Consider the following 21519-nt stretch of genomic DNA (forward strand, 5'->3'; position numbering starts at 1 on the left):
AATGAAAACATACTGCATAATGAAAAATGACTGCACACTGAAAACATACTGCATAATGAAAACATACTGCATAATGAAAACATACTGCATAATGAAAACATACTGCATAATGAAAAATGACTGCACACTGAAAACTGACTGCACACTGAAAAATGACTGCACACTGAAAAATGACTGCACACTGAAAACATACTGCACAATGAAAACATACTGCATAATGAAAACATACTGCACAATGAAAACATACTGCATAATGAAAACATACTGCATAATGAAAACATACTGCATAATGAAAAATGACTGCACACTGAAAACTGACTGCACACTGAAAAATGACTGCACACTGAAAAATGACCTGAAAACTGACTGCACACTGAAAACTGACTGCATAATAAAACATACTGCACACTGAAAACTGACTGCACACTGAAAACTGACTGCACACTGAAAACTGACTGCATAATAAAACAGACTGCACACTGAAAAATGACTGCACACTGAAAACATACTGCATAATGAAAACATACTGCATAATGAAAACATACTGCATAATGAAAACATACTGCATAATGAAAACATACTGCATAATGAAAAATGACTGCACACTGAAAAATGACTGCATACTGAAAACTGACTGCACACTGAAAAATGACTGCATACTGAAAACTGACTGCACACTGAAAACTGACTGCACACTGAAAACTGACTGCACACTGAAAACTGACTGCATAATAAAACATACTGCACACTGAAAAATGACTGCACACTGAAAAATGACTGCACACTGAAAACATACTGCATACCGAAAACTGACTGCACACCGAAAACTGACTGCACACCGAAAACTGACTGCACACTGAAAACTGACTGCACACTGAAAACTGACTGCATAATAAAACATACTGCACACTGAAAAATGACTGCACACTGAAAAATGACTGCACACTGAAAACTGACTGCACACTGAAAACTGACTGCATAATAAAACATACTGCACACTGAAAAATGACTGCACACTGAAAAATGACTGCACACTGAAAACTGACTGCACACTGAAAACTGACTGCATAATAAAACATACTGCACACTGAAAAATGACTGCACACTGAAAAATTACTGCACACTGAAAAATTACTGCATAATGAAAAGTTACTGAACAATGATTACCTGTAATTCAGTCCCCTTCTGCAAACCACTCAGTCCTGCCGAGGAAGGTCTCTCTGCTGGTGCTGCTGACCGGAGAAGGGGGGGCCATCACAGAAAGCCTGCTCTGTGATGGCTCTTGTCAGAGTCACAGCAGCTCTGGTCCTGACAGAGGAGAAGCAGGCTCTCTACAACACGGCAAGTGCAGGGAACAGAGCCGAGCAGAGCACACTCCCGCCCACATCAATACAGCACAGCCACGCTTTCATCTCTGCCTGCATCTTCTTGTCAAATGTGGCGGGCTGCAGGAGGAGGGCGGGTAACAGCAATACTGATTGGCTGGTGGGTGAAGCAAATAATAGAAGCGCAGATCTGATTATTTCGGCAGCTAGCCGCTGATTGGTGGGTGCAGTGTGGATTGGATTAGCGTGCGCACGTCACCCCCCCCCCCCCCCGTCGCTTATTCTTTGTCACTCCCACTCAGGTACGTCACCGCTAGCCAATAGATAGAACTATGGGGGATGTAGTTTGCAGTGCGGTGTGGACAATTAGATTTTTCACTGTATGCGTTCATTTCATGGCGTGCCCACCGAAACAGCTTGCCGTGCCGGGAGCGGCACGCGTGCCACGCGTTCGCCATCACTGCCCTAGACTAATGACATCTCCAAGAGCTAATTGGAGTGAGGTGTCAGCCAACTGGAGTCCAATCAATGAGATGAGATTGGAGGTGTTGGGTACAGCTGCCCTGCCCTATAAAAAACACACACCAGTTCTGGGTTTGCTTTTCAGAAGAAGCATTGCCTGATGTGAATGATGCCTCGCACAAAACCGCTCTCAGAGGACCTACAATTAAGAATTGTTGACTTGCATAAAGCTGGAAAGGGTTATAAAAGTATCTCCAAAAGCCTTGCTGTTTATCAGTCCACGGTAAGACAAATTGTGTATAAATGGAGAAAGTTCAGCACTGCTGCTACTCTCTCTAGGAGTGGCCATCCTGTAATGATGACTGCAAGAGCACAGCCCAGACTGCTCAATGAGGTAAAGAAGAATCGTAGAGTGTCAGCTAAAGACTTACAAAAGTCGCTGGCATATGCAGCAGCACTGGCAAAATATTCTGTGGACAGATGAAACCAAAGTTGAGTTGTTTGGAAGAAACACACAACACTATGTGTGGAGAAAAAGAGGCACAGCACACCAACATCAAAACCTCATCAGGGCCTGGATGGATTGCTATCATCGAATGAAAAATTAATTCCCAAGTTTATCAAGACATTTTGCAGGAGAACTTAAGGCCATCTGTCCACCAGCTGAAGCTCTACAGAAGATGGGTTGCAACAGGACAACGACCCAAACTATAGAAGTAAATCAACAACAGAATGGCTTTAACAGAAGAAAATACACCTTCTGGGGTGGCCCAGTCAGAGTCCTGACCTCAACCCGATTGAGATGCTGTGGCATGACCTCAAGAAAGCGATTCACACCAGACATCCCAAGAATATTGCTAAACTGAAATAGATCTGTAAATAGGAATGGTCAAGAATTACTCCTGACCGTTGTGCACGTCTGATCTGCAACTACAGGAAACGTTCGGTTGAAGTTATTGCTGACAAAGGAGGTTCAACCAGTTATTAAATCCAAGGGTTCACATACTTTTTCCACATGCACTGTGAATGTTTACATGGTGTGTTCAATAAAAACATGGTAACATTTAATTCTTTGTGTGTTATTAGTTTAAGCAAACTGATTGTCTATTGTTGTGACTTAGATGAAGATCAGATCACATTTTATGACTAATGTGTGCAGAAATCCATATAATTCCGAAAGAGTTCACATACTTTTTATTGCAACTGTATTATAGCTAACACTTTGCCTGATACTACCTTAAAAATAAACATCATTAAAACAGTTAGGCCCAGATTCTTGTACACTGGGCGTATCTCTGCGGCAGCGTAACGTATCCGATTTACGATACGCTGCCGCAAGTTTTTCAGGCAAGTGCTTTATTCACAAAGATTAGGACTTACGACGGTGTACATGGCGCTGCGCCGTCGTAAGTCCTATGAGAATCTGGGCCTTAATGAACAAAGATGTATATAAAAGAATAACTCTGCCCAGCAGTGCTTATTTAGATTTAGTGCCTAAATAAGCGCTTCCACATTTAGCTCCAGGATATGGCCAAATCCCACGAAACTTAAGACAGATTAAAGGTTTAGGTATTCCGCTGGGTGCCCCCTTCTCCCTACCTTGGCTCTCTGGAAATCTTCCACCACTTACAAGTACTGTGAGTAGATGCCCAGCCAGCAGCCATCTAAATCCCCATCGCCTGCACGTAGATTCTGCCTCCCCACACCACCTACGTGCAGGGATCTGGGCAGTGTGCTCGCTTGAAGATGTCTTCCTTCCCCAGGTGCGCATTGTCTTCTGGCAGGCACAGAGCGGCAATCGCTTCCTGTGCTGTGCAGTGCCCAAAAACAAAAGAGGGAATTTATTAAAACCAGAATAGACAGAATCTGAAGCAGCTGTGCATATTAATTGCTCAGTTTCTAGATCTTCTAGATCTTCCAGAGGCTCCTGGCTGCCAATTCCCTCCTGTGATGTTGATGGCCATGGGCACACCGAGCTGTTGCTGGGTGCCCTCTAACCTGCTGCCCTGTGATTGCTGCTTGCACACAAAGCTGCGCCCAAGGGCACAAAACCTGTACCCCTGTGACTTTACTGTGCTGTGAGTACTACCTGTATGTTCCCCCTCCTTTGATGTGCTATCTGCATGAACCCTGAGTTGAGGCAGGCTACCTAAGGATGCTGTCATCTGCTGCCCTGTGATTACCTCTCTGCTGTGTCCCCCCTTCTGCAATGTGGTACTTACTTGAACCCTGAGTTGAGGCCAGGCCACACAATTGCCTTCTTACTGTGTTCCCCACTCCTGTGATGTGCCAAGCCACACACGGGCCATGTGATCTGCTGCCCTGTGAGTACCTTCTCACTGTGTTCTGTCCTGTTATGTTCTACCTAAATGGACTGTGAGTTGAGGCCACACAAGACCCTCCTGCTGTATTCCCTCTCCTACTGTGCTCCCCCTCCTGTTATGTGCTACCTGAGTGGATCCCGAGTTAAGCCCAGACCATTCAAGGCCTTCCTTCTGTGATCCCCCTCATGTGCCTAGAAGCTTCTGGTACAATCCTTGTTGTATCCTGTTGCTGTTTGCCCCCTTACTGTGTTCAGATTTCTGCCCTGTGACCCTGGACTCAATCCTTGTTGTATCCTGGTTATGTTTGCATCTTGCCTGGACTCCTGGTCTTTGATCCTGGACACAGTTCTTGCCATATACGTTGGATGTTTGCCCCATGTGATGTCCGGATCTTTACCTTGTGACGCTGAACTTGATTCATGCTGTATTCTGTTGCTGTTGGACTCCGCTGTCCCCGTTCCCTCGTGCCCCTTTGACTTCTCCTTGCCTTTTAATAACTCTGAATTGGGCTCCTGGACTCTGTACTTGCTGTACTGTGTCGCCACCCTGCACTTATACTTTGTTGTGCCTGGTCACCACCACACATGACCTTGCTACCTGTCTGTCTTTGCTGTAAGATATTTTGAATTGAGAGATTATAACAACTCAACCAGACCGCATTCTTAGTGTGTTGAATATGTTTTTCGTATTAGCTGCTTTTGTATTTTGAAAGAGTTAATGCAGTATTAAACCCAAAAATAGAAATTGACTATATTGCAGCTTACTGGCCTTCAATGTGCATTCATTTCCTTTTTTTTCCCCTCCTATATTTTTCCCTTATTTATTTTACCTTTAGTTATCTAGGAAGTATACATTACCTAATATGAAACGCACAATATGCCAGAGCTCAAGTTCGACCCCAAAAATGCTAATTTCTTAACACAATTCACATAAACTAAAAATGTGATAATAAGAAAAATATGTATTCACATCTATTAGTAATAAACTATCCCAGTTCCAACCAATACACAAAGACGCTCCGAATGTGTTCCAGTGTAGACACTCCAATGGTCTAATAAATTGAATATAAGACAGTCCCAGTGTTAGCGTTCCGGTTATCAGATACACAATACACTCCAAATGTGTTGCCCGTGTAGACCCTCAAGTGATCAAAAACACTTTAATGCCGCATACACACTGTGACAGACTCACCCGAGACAGAGGCCTTTGGAGGGGACTGAATGCTAGCCTCTTGCCTTGCGATCATGGGCCCTGGCATTTGGGGGAACGGTGCTCTTTGTGAGCTGTATGCCTGGGGACCCTGTATATACCATATTAGAGTGACTGATTCATACTGTTGGGACATGCAGTGTAAGGAGATGCTAATGCCATCCCCTCCAGCCATCTGTCTGTTCTCTGTGCTAATTGACCCTGCTGTTGTGTGAAGATGTCCTCTGTTTACACTTATGATAATGGCCCAGATTCAAGAAGCACTTGCGCCCTTGCGCGGCGCAAGTGCTTACTTGCTCCGGTGTAACGAGTGCTCCTGATTCAGGAACCTCGTTACACCGACTGCAGCCTAGGATCTGACAGACATAAGCCTTTAAATTTCACGTCGTTTACGTAAGTGATTCGTGAATGGCGCTGGACGCCATTCACGTTCACTTAGAAGCAAATGACGTCCTTGCGACGTCATTTGCCGCAATGCACGTCGGGAAAGTTTCCCGACGGAGCATGCGCTGTTCACTCGGTGCGGGAGCGCGCCTAATTTAAATGATTCCCGCCCCCGGCGGGATCATTTACATTAGGCGCCCTTACGCAGGGCTAATTAGCATAGCGCCCGCGCAATTTACGGAGCTACTGCTCCGTGAATCGCTGGGCAAATTGAAATATTTGCGTGGGCGCAGAGAAAAATCTTTGCTCTTTGCCCACGCAAATATTGCTCCAATCTACCTGAATCTGGGCCAATGTGTATTGTATAGCAGGTGAGCGAGGAGACGTGACGTCTACCATGAAAGGACATATCTATTAGTCACCTAGTCTGGGTAAATGATTAGTTAATTAGCTCATGTTAATTTATGTTCTGGTTACCTCCTCTAACTGTATATAAGGTTGTATTCTTAGTTCTAATATACATTCCAGGTTCAGCAGACAAACAAGTCTCGTCTCGTATGCTTGAGAGCAGATGGAATATCTGATATCTATATCCAGACTGATAGGAAGCGGTATATGACGGAAGCACTCAAGCGGAGTGCGGGACGTTCCGTTACACACACGATCGGAAATTCCGACAAGCAAAGTCCAATGTGAGCTTTTGGTCAGAAATTCCGACCGTGTGTAGGCTCCATTGGAATTTTTCTGTCGGAATTTCCTCTAAAAGCAAGATTTGAGAGCTAGTGATTAAATATGTCCGTTCTCAGGATGTAAATCATCTGCTGCCTCCCCTCAAAGTCCCTGAGACCAGGGTCTAGGTCAGGGGTGGGCAATTATTTTTTCGATGGGGCCACATGAGAAACTAAAAATATTTTGGAGGGCCGGGCCAAAAGGCTAAACTCAATACTGCATAAAATCAATTGTATTTCTTTATAAAAAGCAGTAAATATCATTGTTGGAAAACTGGTACGAGTACTTGTTATAGACATGGCACAGGAGGGGGACAGAGGCTGGGGACATGGCACAGGAGGGGGACAGAGGCTGGGGACATGGCACAGGAGGGGGACAGAGGCTGGGGACATGGCACAGGAGGGGGACAGACGCTGGGGACATGACACAGGAGGGGGACAGAGGCTGGGGACATGGCACAGGAGGGGGACAGAGGCTGGGGACATGACACAGGAGGGGGACAGAGGCTGGGGACGACACAGGAGGGGGACAGAGGCTGGGGACATGACACAGGAGGGGGACAGAGGCTGGGGACATGACACAGGAGGGGGACAGAGGCTGGGGACATGGCACAGGAGGGGGACAGACGCTGGGGACATGACACAGGAGGGGGACAGAGGCTGGGGACATGGCACAGGAGGGGGACAGAGGCTGGGGACATGACACAGGAGGGGGACAGAGGCTGGGGACGACACAGGAGGGGGACAGAGGCTGGGGACATGACACAGGAGGGGGACAGAGGCTGGGGACATGACACAGGAGGGGGACAGAGGCTGGGGACATGGCACAGGAGGGGGACAGACGCTGGGGACATGACACAGGAGGGGGACAGAGGCTGGGGACATGGCACAGGAGGGGGACAGAGGCTGGGGACATGACACAGGAGGGGGACAGAGGCTGGGGACATGACACAGGAGGGGGACAGAGGCTGGGGACATGACACAGGAGGGGGACAGAGGCTGGGGACATGACACAGGAGGGGGACAGAGGCTGGGGACATGACACAGGAGGGGGACAGAGGCTGGGGACATGACACAGGAGGGGGACAGAGGCTGGGGACATGACACAGGAGGGGGACAGAGGCTGGGGACATGACACAGGAGGGGGACAGAGGCTGGGGACATGGCACAGGAGGGGGACAGAGGCTGGGGACATGGCACAGGAGGGGGACAGAGGCTGGGGACATGACACAGGAGGGGGACAGACGCTGGGGACATGACACAGGAGGGGGACAGACGCTGGGGACATGACACAGGAGGGGGACAGACGCTGGGGACATGACACAGGAGGCTGCATGTGATGGCACAGTGGCTGCGTGTGATGGCACAGTGGTTGCGTTTGATGGGCACAGTGGCGACAATTGATGGCACAGTGGCTGCGTGTGATGGGCACAGTGGCAACAATTGATGGCACAGTGACTGCGTGTGTTGGCACAGTGGCTGCGTGTGTTGGCACAGTGGCTGCATGTGATGGCACAGTGGCTGCGTTTGATGGGCACAGTGGCTGTGTGTGATTGGCACAGTGGCTGCGTTTGATGGGCAGAGTGGCTGCGTGTTATTGGCACAGTGGCTGCGTGTGATTGGCACAGTGGCTGCGTTTGATGGGCACAGTGGCTGCATGTGATTGGCACAGTGGCTGCATGTGATTGGCACAGTGGTTGCGTGTGATTGGCACAGTGGCTGCGTGTGATTGGCACAGTGGCTGCGTGTGATTGGCACAGTGGCTGCGTTTGATGGGCACAGTGGCTGCATGTGATTGGCACAGTGGCTGCATGTGATTGGCACAGTGGTTGCATGTGATTGGCACAGTGGCTGCGTGTGATTGGCACAGTGGCTGCGTGTGATTGGCACAGTGGCTACGTGTGATAGGCACAGTGGCGACAATTTATGGTGGCACAGTGGCTGCGTGTGATTGGCACAGTGGCTGCGTGTGATTGGCACAGTGGCTGCGTGTGATTGGCACAGTGGCTGTGTTTGGGAACAGTGGCTGCGTGTGATTGGCACAGTGGCTGCGTGTGATTGGCACAGTGGCTGCGTGTGATTGGCACAGTGGCTACGTGTGATTGGCACAGTGGCTACGTGTGATTGGCACATTGGCGACAATTTATGGTGGCACAGCGGCTGCGTGTGTTGGCACAAGTGGCTGCATGTGTTGGCACAAGTTGCTGCATGTGTTGGCACAAGTGGCTGCGTGTGACCCCTCCCGGCCCTGCCTACTGTTATCACCGCGGCGGGGAACATTAAAGACAGCGTTCGTTTGAACAGCTGTTTTCCCCACTGCGCATAGACACTCCCCCTTGGACGGATCTGTCCAATCGCGAGCAAGGGGGAGTGTCTATGTGACTCCCCCTTGCTCGCGATTGGACAGATCCGTCCAAGGGGGAGTGTCTGTGCCATACACTCCCCCTTGGACGGATCTGTCCAATCGCGAGCAAGGGGGAGTGTCTATGTGACTCCCCCTTGCTCGCGATTGGACAGATCCGTCCAAGGGGGAGTGTTTATGCGCGGCGGGGAAAACAGCTGTTCAAACGAACGCTGTCTACTGTTCCCCGCCGCGGTGATTAACGTGGCAGCGGCGGCGGTTTCGGCGGCGGGGGTGGGCCGGATTAAAAGGTCCGCCGGGCCGTATACGGCCCGCGGGCCGTAGTTTGCCCAGGTCTGGTCTAGGTATTTGTGTAATATAAATTAAAAAGGGGGGTGAGTGGCGCTGCCGCCCACTGGCATAGTGGTGTGGGACTCAAAGTGCTAGGTGCAATTAAGCAATAGGATTAAAAAATATACTGCTTGCATTGATAAATCCTCCTCGCAAGTCAGGTTATTTTTCCAAGGCTATCAACAGCGCCCTAAACCGCCCCCGCGAACTCTTCAAGATGGTCACTCAGACCATGAATCCCGTCTGTCTTGAAGCCCCCAATTCAGACACCCAAGAGTTCTGCGATGAATTGTCGGATTACTTCAGAAATAAAATTGAGGGAATCCGGGAAAGCATTCAACAAAACAATACCCCCCTCAACCCCCCCCCCGCAATCATTCACACAATACCCATAGAAATTCACCACAATTAGGAAAGTTCACTCTAGAACCGATCTCCATCGAGGCCACAAAAAATATCATCGGTACTTTGCGAAACAGCACAGCGCCAAATGATATCATTCCCACCAAACTGCTGAAGGAATGCGCCGACATCCTGGCACCTCCTATCACGCAGCTTATAAACCAGTCTTTCAAGGAATGTATAGTGCCCTCCCAGTTGAAGGAGGGAATAATTCAGCCCATCTTGAAGAAACCCACCCTAGACCCCAAGGACCCACTTCATCGCCGTCCCATAACAGGCCTAAACGTCCTCTCCAAGGCAATGGAGAAAGTAGTGGTACAACAGCTGCAACAGCATCTAGATACCCATAACCTACTTGATCCATTTCAATCGGGTTTCCGCCCCGGACACGGTACAGAGACAGCATTGCTCAAAATATGGGACAACGCTCTCGAGACCGCAGACGAAGGAGAATCTTGTCTCCTGGTTCTGCTGGACCTAAGCGCTGCCTTCGACACTGTAGACCACAAACTGTTACTGACTCGGCTAGCTGACGTAGCCAAAGTCGCAGAAGGTGATTTACATTGGTTCTCCTCTTTTTTGGAAAACCGATCACAAATAGTGAAATTGGGACCTTTCACTTCTGAGAAACGCACTGTATCGTACGGAGTCCCTCAAGGATCGCCCCTATCGCCAGTGCTGTTCAACATCTATCTTCGTCCTCTTTTGAAATCATCAGCAGCCAAAAACTGCTTTATCACTCATATGCAGACGACATGCAACTGTATTTCCGCATTTGCAACAAAAAGGATCACCACCTCAATCTAGAGACATGCCTCTCTTTGATAGAAAATTGGATGACAAAGAGTTATCTTAAACTCAACGGAGCGAAAACAGAACTTCTCCTCTTTCACGCCAAGCGTATGAATCAACCTGCAACAACTTGGATATCCCCGCCCATTCTGGGCAAAATCATCACCCCTAGCGCCAAAGTCAAAAGTCTCGGGGTCATCTTTGACTCCTACATGACAATGGATGCACAAATAGGGTCAGTAGTCAGCGTATCTCACAATCTGCTGCGCTCTAATACGCAAACTCACTCCTTTTATTCCAAAAGAAGATATAGCGGCCGTGGTGGGAGCAATTGTAAACTCCAGATTGGATTATGCAAACGCCCTTTACCTCGGACTCCCAAAGTACCAAATCGCTTGTCTGCAAGTCGTTCAAAATACGGCCGCCAGACTAGTGACTGGGAAAAACCCCTGGGAATCAATCTCACCCTCACTGAGAACCCTTCATTGGTTGCCAATTAAAGACAGAATTGTTTTTAAAGCACTCTGTCTAACGCATAGATGTATCCATGGGAATGCTCCCCATTATCTATGCGAAAAAATAAAAGCTCACAACTCCAATCGCGTTCTGCGATCCACCAACCAAAATCTGCTCCAAATACCAAAAGCCAATTACAAGTCCAAAGGAGAAAGAAGATTCGCGGTCCAGGGTCCCAGACTATGGAGGAAAATCACTTGGCGTTCAGGAAAAAGATCAAAACTCATCTCTTTTGATATCAAAGGAGACAGGAACAACAAGCGCCCAGAGGCGATTTGGTTTGCATGTGCCGCGCTATATAAGTTTTTCATTCATTCATTCATTCATTCAGGTGATGCTTAAATCAAATAGATGCTTCACAGTGTAAGTGAATGTAAACAAGCACATGAAAGCTAGATAAACCAAAACTAGATAAAGGAAAAGAAAAGAAAAAAAGATAAAACAAAACCACCCCTGAAGTGAGAACCACCCTGTAAATCGTTCTTCCCAGGTATGTAGGTGTGGCTGATCTCAGGGAGTTTAGGTGCTATGTGAATGTAAGTACTATGCTTGGTGAAAAACTTCTAACAAATTATTGATGTGAAACGTGAACCTTGAACCGTGTACTATCAAAAAACACAAAATCGTGTCAAAGCTGGTTCTCAAATTTTACAATAAGAAAAGTTCTTGGAGGAAATTCCAAACGTCTGTATGCAATTCCGACATGCAAAAATCCTACGCATGCTCAGAATCAATTACATGCATGCTCTGAATCATTGAACTTAATTTTTTCGGCTTGTTGTAGTGGTGTACGTCACCGCGTTCTTGACAGTCGGAATTTTGAGCCAAGATTTCATCGGAAAAAAATCCACGGTTTTCTTGACGGATTTTCCGATCATGTTGCTTCTACTGGAGTAGTGTTTTGTCTGCGTCACGTTTAGAGGCAGAAAAAAAACCTTCTGGTTTGCATTTTTGAGAGGTTTTCTGTCAGAAAAAAAAAATGAAAGCTCTTAAGTGCCTGTAGAAAACACTCTATATGAGCATTTGCCAAAATATATATTTTTTTTAAGCCCAGCTGCATGGATCCTAACAATGAAAATGTGTCCACAGTAAAGTGACAATCTCCTTCCAACTAATGATTTACCACTGCAGCACAAACAATTATAATTGGACTCTCACCATGAATATATGACCATATGCCGCAAATGAGTCAGGGTGTTATAATCGTAAATGGCCACAAGATGTCTCTCAGACCTTCAGGGATCTGCTGTATACATTCCTCCACTGCTTTCCTTTGCTCAAGACATACCACATAAAAGTGAGCAAATGCCAATCCATAATGCAGTAAATTAATTTAAAACCTTTATTTTAATAAAAAAAAAAAATGCACTCACATTTAGTATAAAATCCACATTATACTATTGTGAGTCCATTTTTCAATTGGTCAAGTTAAGAAAGTTAAAAAGTAACAGACATACTGACCAGAGTACCAGGTGAAAATAAAGGAAACAAAACCATAAGAAAACTAATGCAGCTACTACATGAAGAATTGGTAAGCTGTATTATTATTTTGTTTTTGGGTGTCGTAAACTGTAAGGCCCCGTACACACGGCCGAGAAACTCGACGAGCAAAACACATAGTTTTGCTCATCGAGTTTCTTGTGAAGCCGCCGAGGATCTCGGCGGGCCAACTTTTCCCATTGAGGAACGAGGAAATAGAGAACATGTTCTCTATTTGGCCCGACGAGATTCTCGTCGGTTTCCTCGGCCTGAAAGTGTACACACGGCCGGGTTTCTGGGCAGAATCCAGCTCCGATCGAGTTTCTGGCTGAATTCTGCCGAGAAACTCGGTCGTGTGTACCGGGCCTGAGGCTTGTCATTCAGTATAGTCATCTCTGCTACTCCACCTCAGTTTTTCACACATTTTGAAATACTTGTCCCTTAGAATAGATAATAAACTTTATCCACTTGTACAAACCTTTATATGACCCAGTCCTCACCAGTTGTCTCGAAACTGGGTGAATTACTTGCAAGAATCAGGATGCTTCTGGCCAGGAAACGCCCTAACGGATCTAAAGTGTGCAAAATTGATTATACACTAGTAGATTTTTTAACACATTTTTGTGCTAATGTTTGTACAAACATTTGCATGAAAAGTCTTTGTACATACATATGGTGACTGGGCGAATGTTATTTGAAAGTATTTTTTTTTTTTTTTTTAACAGTAAAGTTTTTTATTCACACAATAGCAAGTTACAATGCAATGACAGTCAAAGGCAAAATCTTTACACTCCATTACAGGTTACATCAGCAAATCCGTTAGGAAGTCAAAGATATAAGGTAAGAGGGCACAAAGTGAGATGGACAAATAAGCGAAGAGACAGCAGGACTGAACAAAGGGATCAGCTTGTCAAGTCAGTGCGAATACCATCCTACAACCATATGAACCCCCTCCCCAAGAGGGGGGGGGGGGTAGGAGGGAAATCATATAACGGGGGGGGGGGGACAAGGGAAAGACAAGGCGGGGGAGGAGAGGGGCGGGAGGAGGAGAGGGGGAGGGACCCAGGATCACCCACCGTCCCACCCATCATCCACTACTTACAAGGGAGTGAAAGTACTTTAGAATTTTGTTTGCGTTCAACATTCAATTTTGGAATTTTAATTTAATTTCCTGAAAGAAAACCACATACATTGTTAGAAATGTGTTATTTTCAAGAAAATTTTTTCGTCTTGCTTCTTCAAATTTTTTTGTCACTGTGGTCAAAAACAAACATGGATTTGACCCTACTAAACATTCGAAAAAAAAATCCAATACAAATCTACCACTGTATAGCCAGGACGTAGTTAAGGAAACACGATATTATGTCAGATTAATAAACCATTTTCGGCAGCAAGTATAAGAAATCTATTTAATCTAAGAAACATTATACCTGGGCATCTAATTGATATGTAATGTAGCCATGTTTACTTCTGTGCACTTTAACTCATGGGAAAGGGCAGAGGGTGGTGCTTAGAACTAAGGAACACATACTACATTTTTACTTTCTCAAAATCAGAAAATAAAGCTAACAAACCCTAAATGTTTGGTGAGTGGGGCATCCAAAGTAATTGCCCGAATAATATACAGAGCCATCCAGTAGGTATGCATGATTCTTTTTAAGTTAGTTCAGATTTGGAATACTCGAGTTTGAGTAAAAGTGTACCTATAAAAACCGTGAACTGCTTCAGCTGGTTTAAGAAATTGTAAAAATTGAAAGGTATAAAAGGCAGTACATACATGCTATGATTCTGCTCAATTTCTCCAGAGACCTGTATTTTGTTATGGTGTTCTTAAACTATCCATTTTCTTACAGATGTACGTCAGAAGAGTCGTGACATGTTAGTTGATGAATTAAGCCGGTGCCATCAACTGGGCCTTACATTATACAATATCCACCCTGGATCCCATTTAGGAGAAATGCCTGTAAACAAGTGCCTTGAGCTCATTGCTGATGGCATTAACCATGCGCACTCACAAGTGCCTGACATCACAGTGGGTAAGTGTTCTCACGGCAGGTGTTGGATGGTATATTCTTGTATGTGTCTCATCCCTAGCTCACAGTTCTACAGTTAAAGTAGATCTGAAAACTCAACTAATAAAATCTTTAACATGTTAATTTTATTCTAAAAGTAATTTTCAGTCCCTCAGAAATGAAACTAAACCCTTCTATCATTTATGGCCAAGGAAGCTGCCATTTTAACCTCTGTTTGATCTGTAGTTGCCATGGTGCTGCACATGTGATATGTGACACTAGCTATTTAAAGGCTTAAAAAGCAACTGTGACCGGTATCATTTATGGCATGCCTTCAATGGAACTGTTTTGGGAAACCATTAAATCAGTGGTTTTAGATCTCATTAAAATAATACCTGCAACTAAAGTTTGATAGCGGCATAGTCAATACCCAACCTGAGAAAGCTGTGTCTGAGTGTGAGGACTAGAAACCCCAGACCGTTTTGGTCCGTATAGTCAGAGCAGACCTTCACCCAATAAAGCAACTTCTTTGTACCTGGCTTTTCTTCTATGCCCCCCCCCCCCAAATTCAATTAAAAAAATCTTGTTGATCCTGCCAAAAATCTGTTGGTCGTATAAGTTTCTTTGCCCTCTGTCTCTGCTGACAGTTATCAGTTAGCACTTTTCCCAGCTCTTTCCAAGGACTTTTCCTGTCTTTGTTGTGAACAGGAGGGTAAGGAGGGGTGACCGGATTCACAAAGCACTTGCGCCAACGTATCTCAAGATACGCCGCGTAAGTGCAAATATGCGCTGTCGTATCTGTGCACCGGGCCAACAAAACTAAGATACGCCTTAAAACAGGCTTCATTCCACCGACGTAACTTGCCTACGCCGGCATAGAGTGGGCGCATATTTACGCTGGACGCATGTGGCGCTCTCATTGATTTTCTATTCAAATATGTAAATGAGGGAGATATGCCGATTCACGATCGCACTTGTGCCCGACGCAGGCTACGACTAGTGCGCGTAAGTTGTACGTACGGCGTAAAGTTTTGCCTCATAAAGGAGGTGTAACTCAGCAGCATTCATGCAAAGGGCTGCACCAGGGAACCCAAGCCGGCCTATTTTACGTAGTTTACGTTGGACGTGAATATGGCTGGGCGTAGGTAACCTACGCCCAGCCATATTCACGTCCAACGTAAACTGCCGTAGGCAGTGATCTGGCGTATCTTGGGCAGTTGTTCCGATGTGATTCTGAGCATGCGCAGAACGATGCGCCCACGTCCCGGCGCATGCGCAGTTGGTGATACGTATCTGTCTGGCGCTCGGCCTATCATTTGCATGGGGTCACGCCTCATTAGCATGCCTAGGAAACCCAGCGCAGTTTTGTGAAGAAGTGCTTTGTGAATTCCATGCTTGCCTCTCTGCGCTACGTCGGCGTAGCATAAAGGAGATACGCTACGGCGGCATTAATGTGCGCCAGTGTCTGTGAATCCGGGCCTACATATACAATATGGTGAGTGAGCATTATCAATCTAAAGGCAGGAAAAGTGTTATATGGCAAGGCCAAAAAGGTAAAATTAAAAGCATGAAAAAAAAATGGCTTGTTAAGATAAAATCAGCTGGTGTGTTTATTACTGAAGCTGGATATACATAAACACCAATAACACTTATTGCCATGAAGTCCAGCGCTTTCATACACTATATCTAATAACAATTTGTGGCTTCCGAAATTTACTTGGCCAGACATTTGCAAAGGTGCTGCTGTTCATTCAAAGGTATTATTCTCCAGGTACTGACATTCAACCATCAACAAAAAGAGCTTTCAACACTTTTCACACTAAGGGGCCATTTAACCACTTAAAGTGGAGGTTCACCCGAAAAGTTTATTTTTAACATTAGATTGATGCTCATTTTGTCAAGGGGAATCGGGTAGTTTTTTTAAAATCGAAGCAGTACTTACCATTGTAGAGAGCGATCTTCTCCGCCGCTTCCGGGTATGGGCTGCGGGACTGGGCGTTCCTATTTGATTGACAGGCTTCCGACGGTCGCATACATCGCGTCACGATTTTCCGAAAGTAGCCGAACGTCGGTGCACAGGCGCCGTATAGAGCCGCATCGACGTTCGGCCTCTTTCGGCTACTCGTGACGCAATGTATGCGACCGTCGGAAGCCTGTCAATCAAATAGGAACGCCCAGTCCCGAAGACCATACCCGGAAGCGGCGGAGAAGATCGCTCTTTAAAACGGTAATAACTGCTTCGATTTTTAACTACCCGATTCCCCTTGACAAAATGAGCATCAATCTAATGTTAAAAAAAAAAATTTCGGGTGAACTCCCGCTTTAAGGACCAAGTTTGTTTTTCAGACTTGGTGTTTACAAGTTTAAAACTGTTTTTTTTGCTAGAAAATTACTTGGAACCCCCAAACATTATATATATTTTTTTTTCTAACACGCTAGAGAATAAAATGGCGGTCATTGCAATACTTTTGTCACACCGTATTTTGGAAAACAAATCACTTTTTTGAATAAAAAAATAAGACAACAGTAAAGTTAGCCCAATTTTTTTTATATCGTGAAAGATAATGTTACGCCAAGTAAAATGATACCCAACATGTCACTCTTCAAAATTGCGCCCGCTCATGGAATGGCGTCAAACTTTTACCCTTAAAAATCTCCATAGGCGACGTTTAAAAAATTCTATAGGTTGCATCTTTTGAGTTAGAGGAGGTCTAGGGCTAGAATTATTGCTCTCGCTCTAACGATTGTGGCGATACCTCACTTGTGCGGTTTGAACACCGTTTTCATATGCAAGCGCTACTCACGTATGCGTTCGCTTCTGTACGCAAGCTTATCGGGACGGGGCGTTTTAAAAAATGCTTTTTTTTTTTTTAGTTTTCTTATTTATTTTACCTGATTATAATTATTTTTACACTGTTTAAAAAAAAAAAAAAAAGGGTCACTTGTATTCCTATTACAAGGAATGTAAACATCCCTTTTAATATAAAAAAGCATGACAGGTCCTCTTAAATATGATATCTGGGGTTAAAAAGACCTCAGATCTCATATTTAGACAAAAATGCAAAAAAATAAAAATAAATTGTCATTTGAAAAAATGTCGATAAAAAAATGTGCCTTTCAGACGCATGGGCGGAAGTGACGTTTTGACGTCGCTTCTGCCTTGCTATGCTATGGAGACGGATGGGGGCCATCTTGCCCTCACTCGTATCCATGGCAAGCAGCAAGAAGGACCCGATCGCCTCCGCCGCTACCGGCAGCTCCGGTAAGCAGCAGAGGGCGCGGGAGAGCGGTGGGAGGGGGGGCCCCTCTCCCGCCACCGATAACGATAATGATCTTGCGGCAAATTCGCCATGGAGACCACCATTATAGTTTTCAGGACCGGCCACGGAAAAGATGGATTTCTCGGTTGTGGCAGCAGCTACTGCCGTTACCGAAATATTCATCTTTAAAGTGCCGACGTATATATGTACGTGAGCCGGTCCTTAAGTGGTTAATAACTATAACACATTAAGGTTTTCTTGTTGGTGGATGGCTGTCCATGTCTTTTGTCTGGAAAATAATACCTCCAATTGTGCAGCAGCACCGTGAACCTGGTTATTTGTTTTATCTGTCAGCTAGGACAACCTGCTAAAATAGCAATGGGTTGATTTATCAGTTACTGAAATGGTCATTATACAGGGCCTGTGACTTTTGGCATCATGCTGGTGTACCATCGTCTGCAGATGCCAGTAAAATAGACAGCAACAGGCAGGTGTAAATTTTTAATTAACTGATAAATCAACCCAATGCTATTTTGGCAGGTTGTCCTAACTGACAGAACAAATAACCAGAACAATAACTGCAAATGCCAGCAAAGAAGACCACGTTGGGCAGGTGTATATTACTGTCATCAAAGAGGACCTGTTATTGTAGCATCAGGCAGTTGTATCAGTTATTGGCCTTTCATTGAAATTGTAAATAAAATCTTACAATATGGCATAGTGTAGAGTAAGTGTAAGCACATGATCTGTCAAATCTGGCAGGTGCATTACAGGTGAAACTCTTCAGGCTGTGGTCATCCCTGCTGCATGTGCACTTTTTCTTCCACACTTTTCCCTTCCACATAACTGTCTATTAATATGCTTTGATACAGCACTTTGGGAACATCCAGCTTCTTTTGCAATTACTTTTTGAGGCTTTCCCTCCTTATGGAGGGTGCCAATGATGGGTTTTCTGCACAACTGTCAGGTCAGCAGTCTTTCCCATGATTTTGATTCCTACTGAACCAGACTGAGAGACCATTTAAAGGCTCAGGAACCCTTTGCAGGTGTTATGGCTTAATTAGCTGATTAGAGTGAGACACTTTGAGCCTAGAATATTGCACCTTTTGACAATATTCACATTTTCTGAGATTGTGGATTTGGGGTTTTCATGAGCTGTAAGCCACAATCATCACAATTGATGACAAATCACGACTTGAACTATCTTGCTTTGCATGTAATGAGTTTATATCATATATTAGTTTCACCTTTTAACTGCTTGCCGACCAGCCGCCAGTTATACGGCGGCAGGTCGGCTCTGCTGGGCGAGATCACGTAGATCTACGTCATCTCGCCGTTCAGCCAATAGGGGCGCTCGCCCCTGACTCACGTGCCCCGCCGGGCAACCGCGATTGCTCGTTACAGAGCAAGAACCGGGAGCTGTGTGTGTAAACGGCTCCCGCTCCTGTCAGGGGGAGAAATGCTGATCTTCTGTTCATACAATGTATGAACAGCGATCAGTCATTTCCCCAAGTCAGTCCACCCCCCCCCTTCAGTTAAAACACACCCAGGGAACATACTTAACCCCTTCCCTGCCAGTGGCATTTTTATAGTAATCAATGCATTTTTATAGCACTGATCGCTATAAAAATGCCAATGGTCCCAAAAATGTGTCCGCCATAATGTCGATAAAAATCGCTGATCGCCGCATTTACTAGGAAAAAAAAAATTAATAAAAATGCCATAAAACTATCCCCTATTTTGTAAATGCTATAACTTTTGCGCAAACCTATCAATTAACGCTTATTGCATTTTTTTTTTACGAAAAATATGTAGAAGAATACGTATTGGCCTAAACTGAGGAAAACATTTTTTTTATATATATATTTGAGGGATATTTATTATAGCAAAAAGTAAAAAATATATATTTTTCTTCAAAATTGTCGCTTTATTTTTGTTTATAGCGCAAAAACTAAAAACCGTAGAGGTGATCAAATACCACCAAAAGAAAGCTCTATTTGTGGGAAAAAAAGGATGCCAATTTTGTTTGGGAGCCACGTCGCACGACCGCGCAATTGTCAGTTAAAGCGACGCAGTGCCGAATCGCAAAAAGTGGCCTGGACTTTGACCAGCAATATGGTCCGGGGCTTAAGTGGTTAAGTTGCATTAGTGAAATAAATGAACTTTTGCATAATATTCAAATTTTTCGAGTTTCATCTGTAGTAAATTATACCTATTATGACTTTTTATTCACCCAATATATTTTTATATGCATTGAACCATTTCTAATGGAAATTAGGCTGTTTTTGTCTCTCAATTTGAACATAGATCTGCCCACTATCCAAACACGATGCAACCTGCTGAGTACTGTTTCCTCTCCTTTACAGTGCTGGAGAATATGAGCTGTCAAGGTAGCACAGTTGGCGGTCGCTTTGAGGAGCTGCATGGAATTATAAACCTTGTCAAAGACAAGACTCGAATTGGCGTGTGTCTAGATACCTGTCATGCTTTTGCTGCTGGTTAGTACCATGTTATTCTGTTTTTGTGTAATATTTTTATAGTTGTAATATACAACATTATCTTCTCTCTGGCCTACTTACCATAGGTCACAACTTGTCAGAAGAAAAAGGCCTCAAGCATATGCTAGATGAGTTTGATAAAGTTGTTGGGCTCTTATACCTCAGAGCAGTTCATCTTAATGACTCTAAAGGTCAGTTTTCTTCTTTTTTTTTTTTTAGCAAGTTTTGATTAAGGTATTTAAAAAAAAAATAAGGTCAGCAATTAAGTATTATCCTGAAGCTGTGTTGAATTATTGATCCCATGCCAGTAGGGTCAATAATCACAAGGGGTAGGGTTTTGTTTAGAGGCGGTTCCTCTGACAGGGGTGGATGTCACAGGGAGGGTGGTACTCTGAGCAGTGGCTTGCACCTGAGGGGGAGCTATTATAAGGAGGCGGTCTTTGGGTGCAACAAATTAAATCATCCTCTTTGTCCACTAGGGGAAGTTGGGCCTGGCATTTTTCTTTTATTCTTCTCCCGTCTGCTCTGCAAGCCAGTGCTCCTCCACCTCCAACCCACATCTAGGTTGTTTTGCTATGCATAAATCCCTCATCTCCTTCCAACAGCACTACTAGGAATGCAACAACAATATACAACCCATGGCAGTTACGTTAGTAGGAGTAGATCTGACTGACTACAACACTGTCTCTGCCATGGACTGGACACCTTTAACCACTAGCCGACCGCCCACCGCCGTTATACGTCGGCAAGTTGGCTCGGCTGGGCGAGAGCACGTAGTATAACGTCCTCTCCCCCCGCTCGCCCCCGACTCCCGTGCGTGTGCCCGGCGGGCGCGATCGCCGCCGGGCACACACGATCGCTCGGTACAGAGTGGGGACCGGGAGCTGTGTGTGTAAACGCTATAAAAATGCCAATGGTCCCAAAAATGTGTCAAAAGTGTCCGAAGTGTCTGCCATAATGTCGCAGTACCGAAAAAAAAATCGCTGATCGCCGCCATTACTAGTAAAAAAAATATAATAAAAATGACATAAAATTACCCCCTATTTTGTAAACGCTATACCTTTTGCGCAAACCAATCAATAAACGCTTATTGCGATTTTTTTTTACGAAAAATATGTAGAAGAAAACGTATCGGCCTAAACTGAGGAAAAAAAATTTTTTTTTATATATTTTTGGGGGATATTTATTATAGCAAAATGTAAAAAATATTAATTTTTTTCAAAATTGTCGCTCTATTTTTGTTTATAGCGCAAAAACTAAAAACCGCAGAGGTGATCAAATACCACCAAAAGAAAGCTCTATTTGTGGGAAAAAAAGGACGCCAATTTTGTTTGGGAGCCACGTCGCCTGACCGCGCAATTGTCTGTTAAAGCGACGCAGTCCCAAATCGCAAAAAGTACTCTGGTCTTTGGGCAGCAATATGGTCCGGGGGGTAA

At 44.9% G+C, this 21519-nt stretch overlaps 1 protein-coding gene across 4 annotated transcripts in view; it reads left to right on the plus strand.

Moving 5' to 3' along the window:
• LOC120945388 (probable endonuclease 4) overlaps positions 1-21519 on the plus strand; it is a 118587-nt gene that overhangs the window by 38425 nt on the left and 58643 nt on the right. For 3 of the 4 annotated variants that reach the window (XM_040359520.1, XM_040359522.1, XM_040359519.1), the window contains 3 exons: positions 14167-14349; positions 19952-20083; positions 20170-20274. In XM_040359520.1, the coding sequence (XP_040215454.1) occupies positions 14167-14349; positions 19952-20083; positions 20170-20274 (420 nt within the window). The remainder of the gene's footprint in view (positions 1-14166; positions 14350-19951; positions 20084-20169; positions 20275-21519) is intronic. The other variant, XM_040359521.1, reaches the window with a different exon arrangement.

Source organism: Rana temporaria, chromosome 7 (assembly GCF_905171775.1).
Source record: "Rana temporaria chromosome 7, aRanTem1.1, whole genome shotgun sequence".
Classification (NCBI taxonomy): domain Eukaryota; kingdom Metazoa; phylum Chordata; class Amphibia; order Anura; family Ranidae; genus Rana; species Rana temporaria.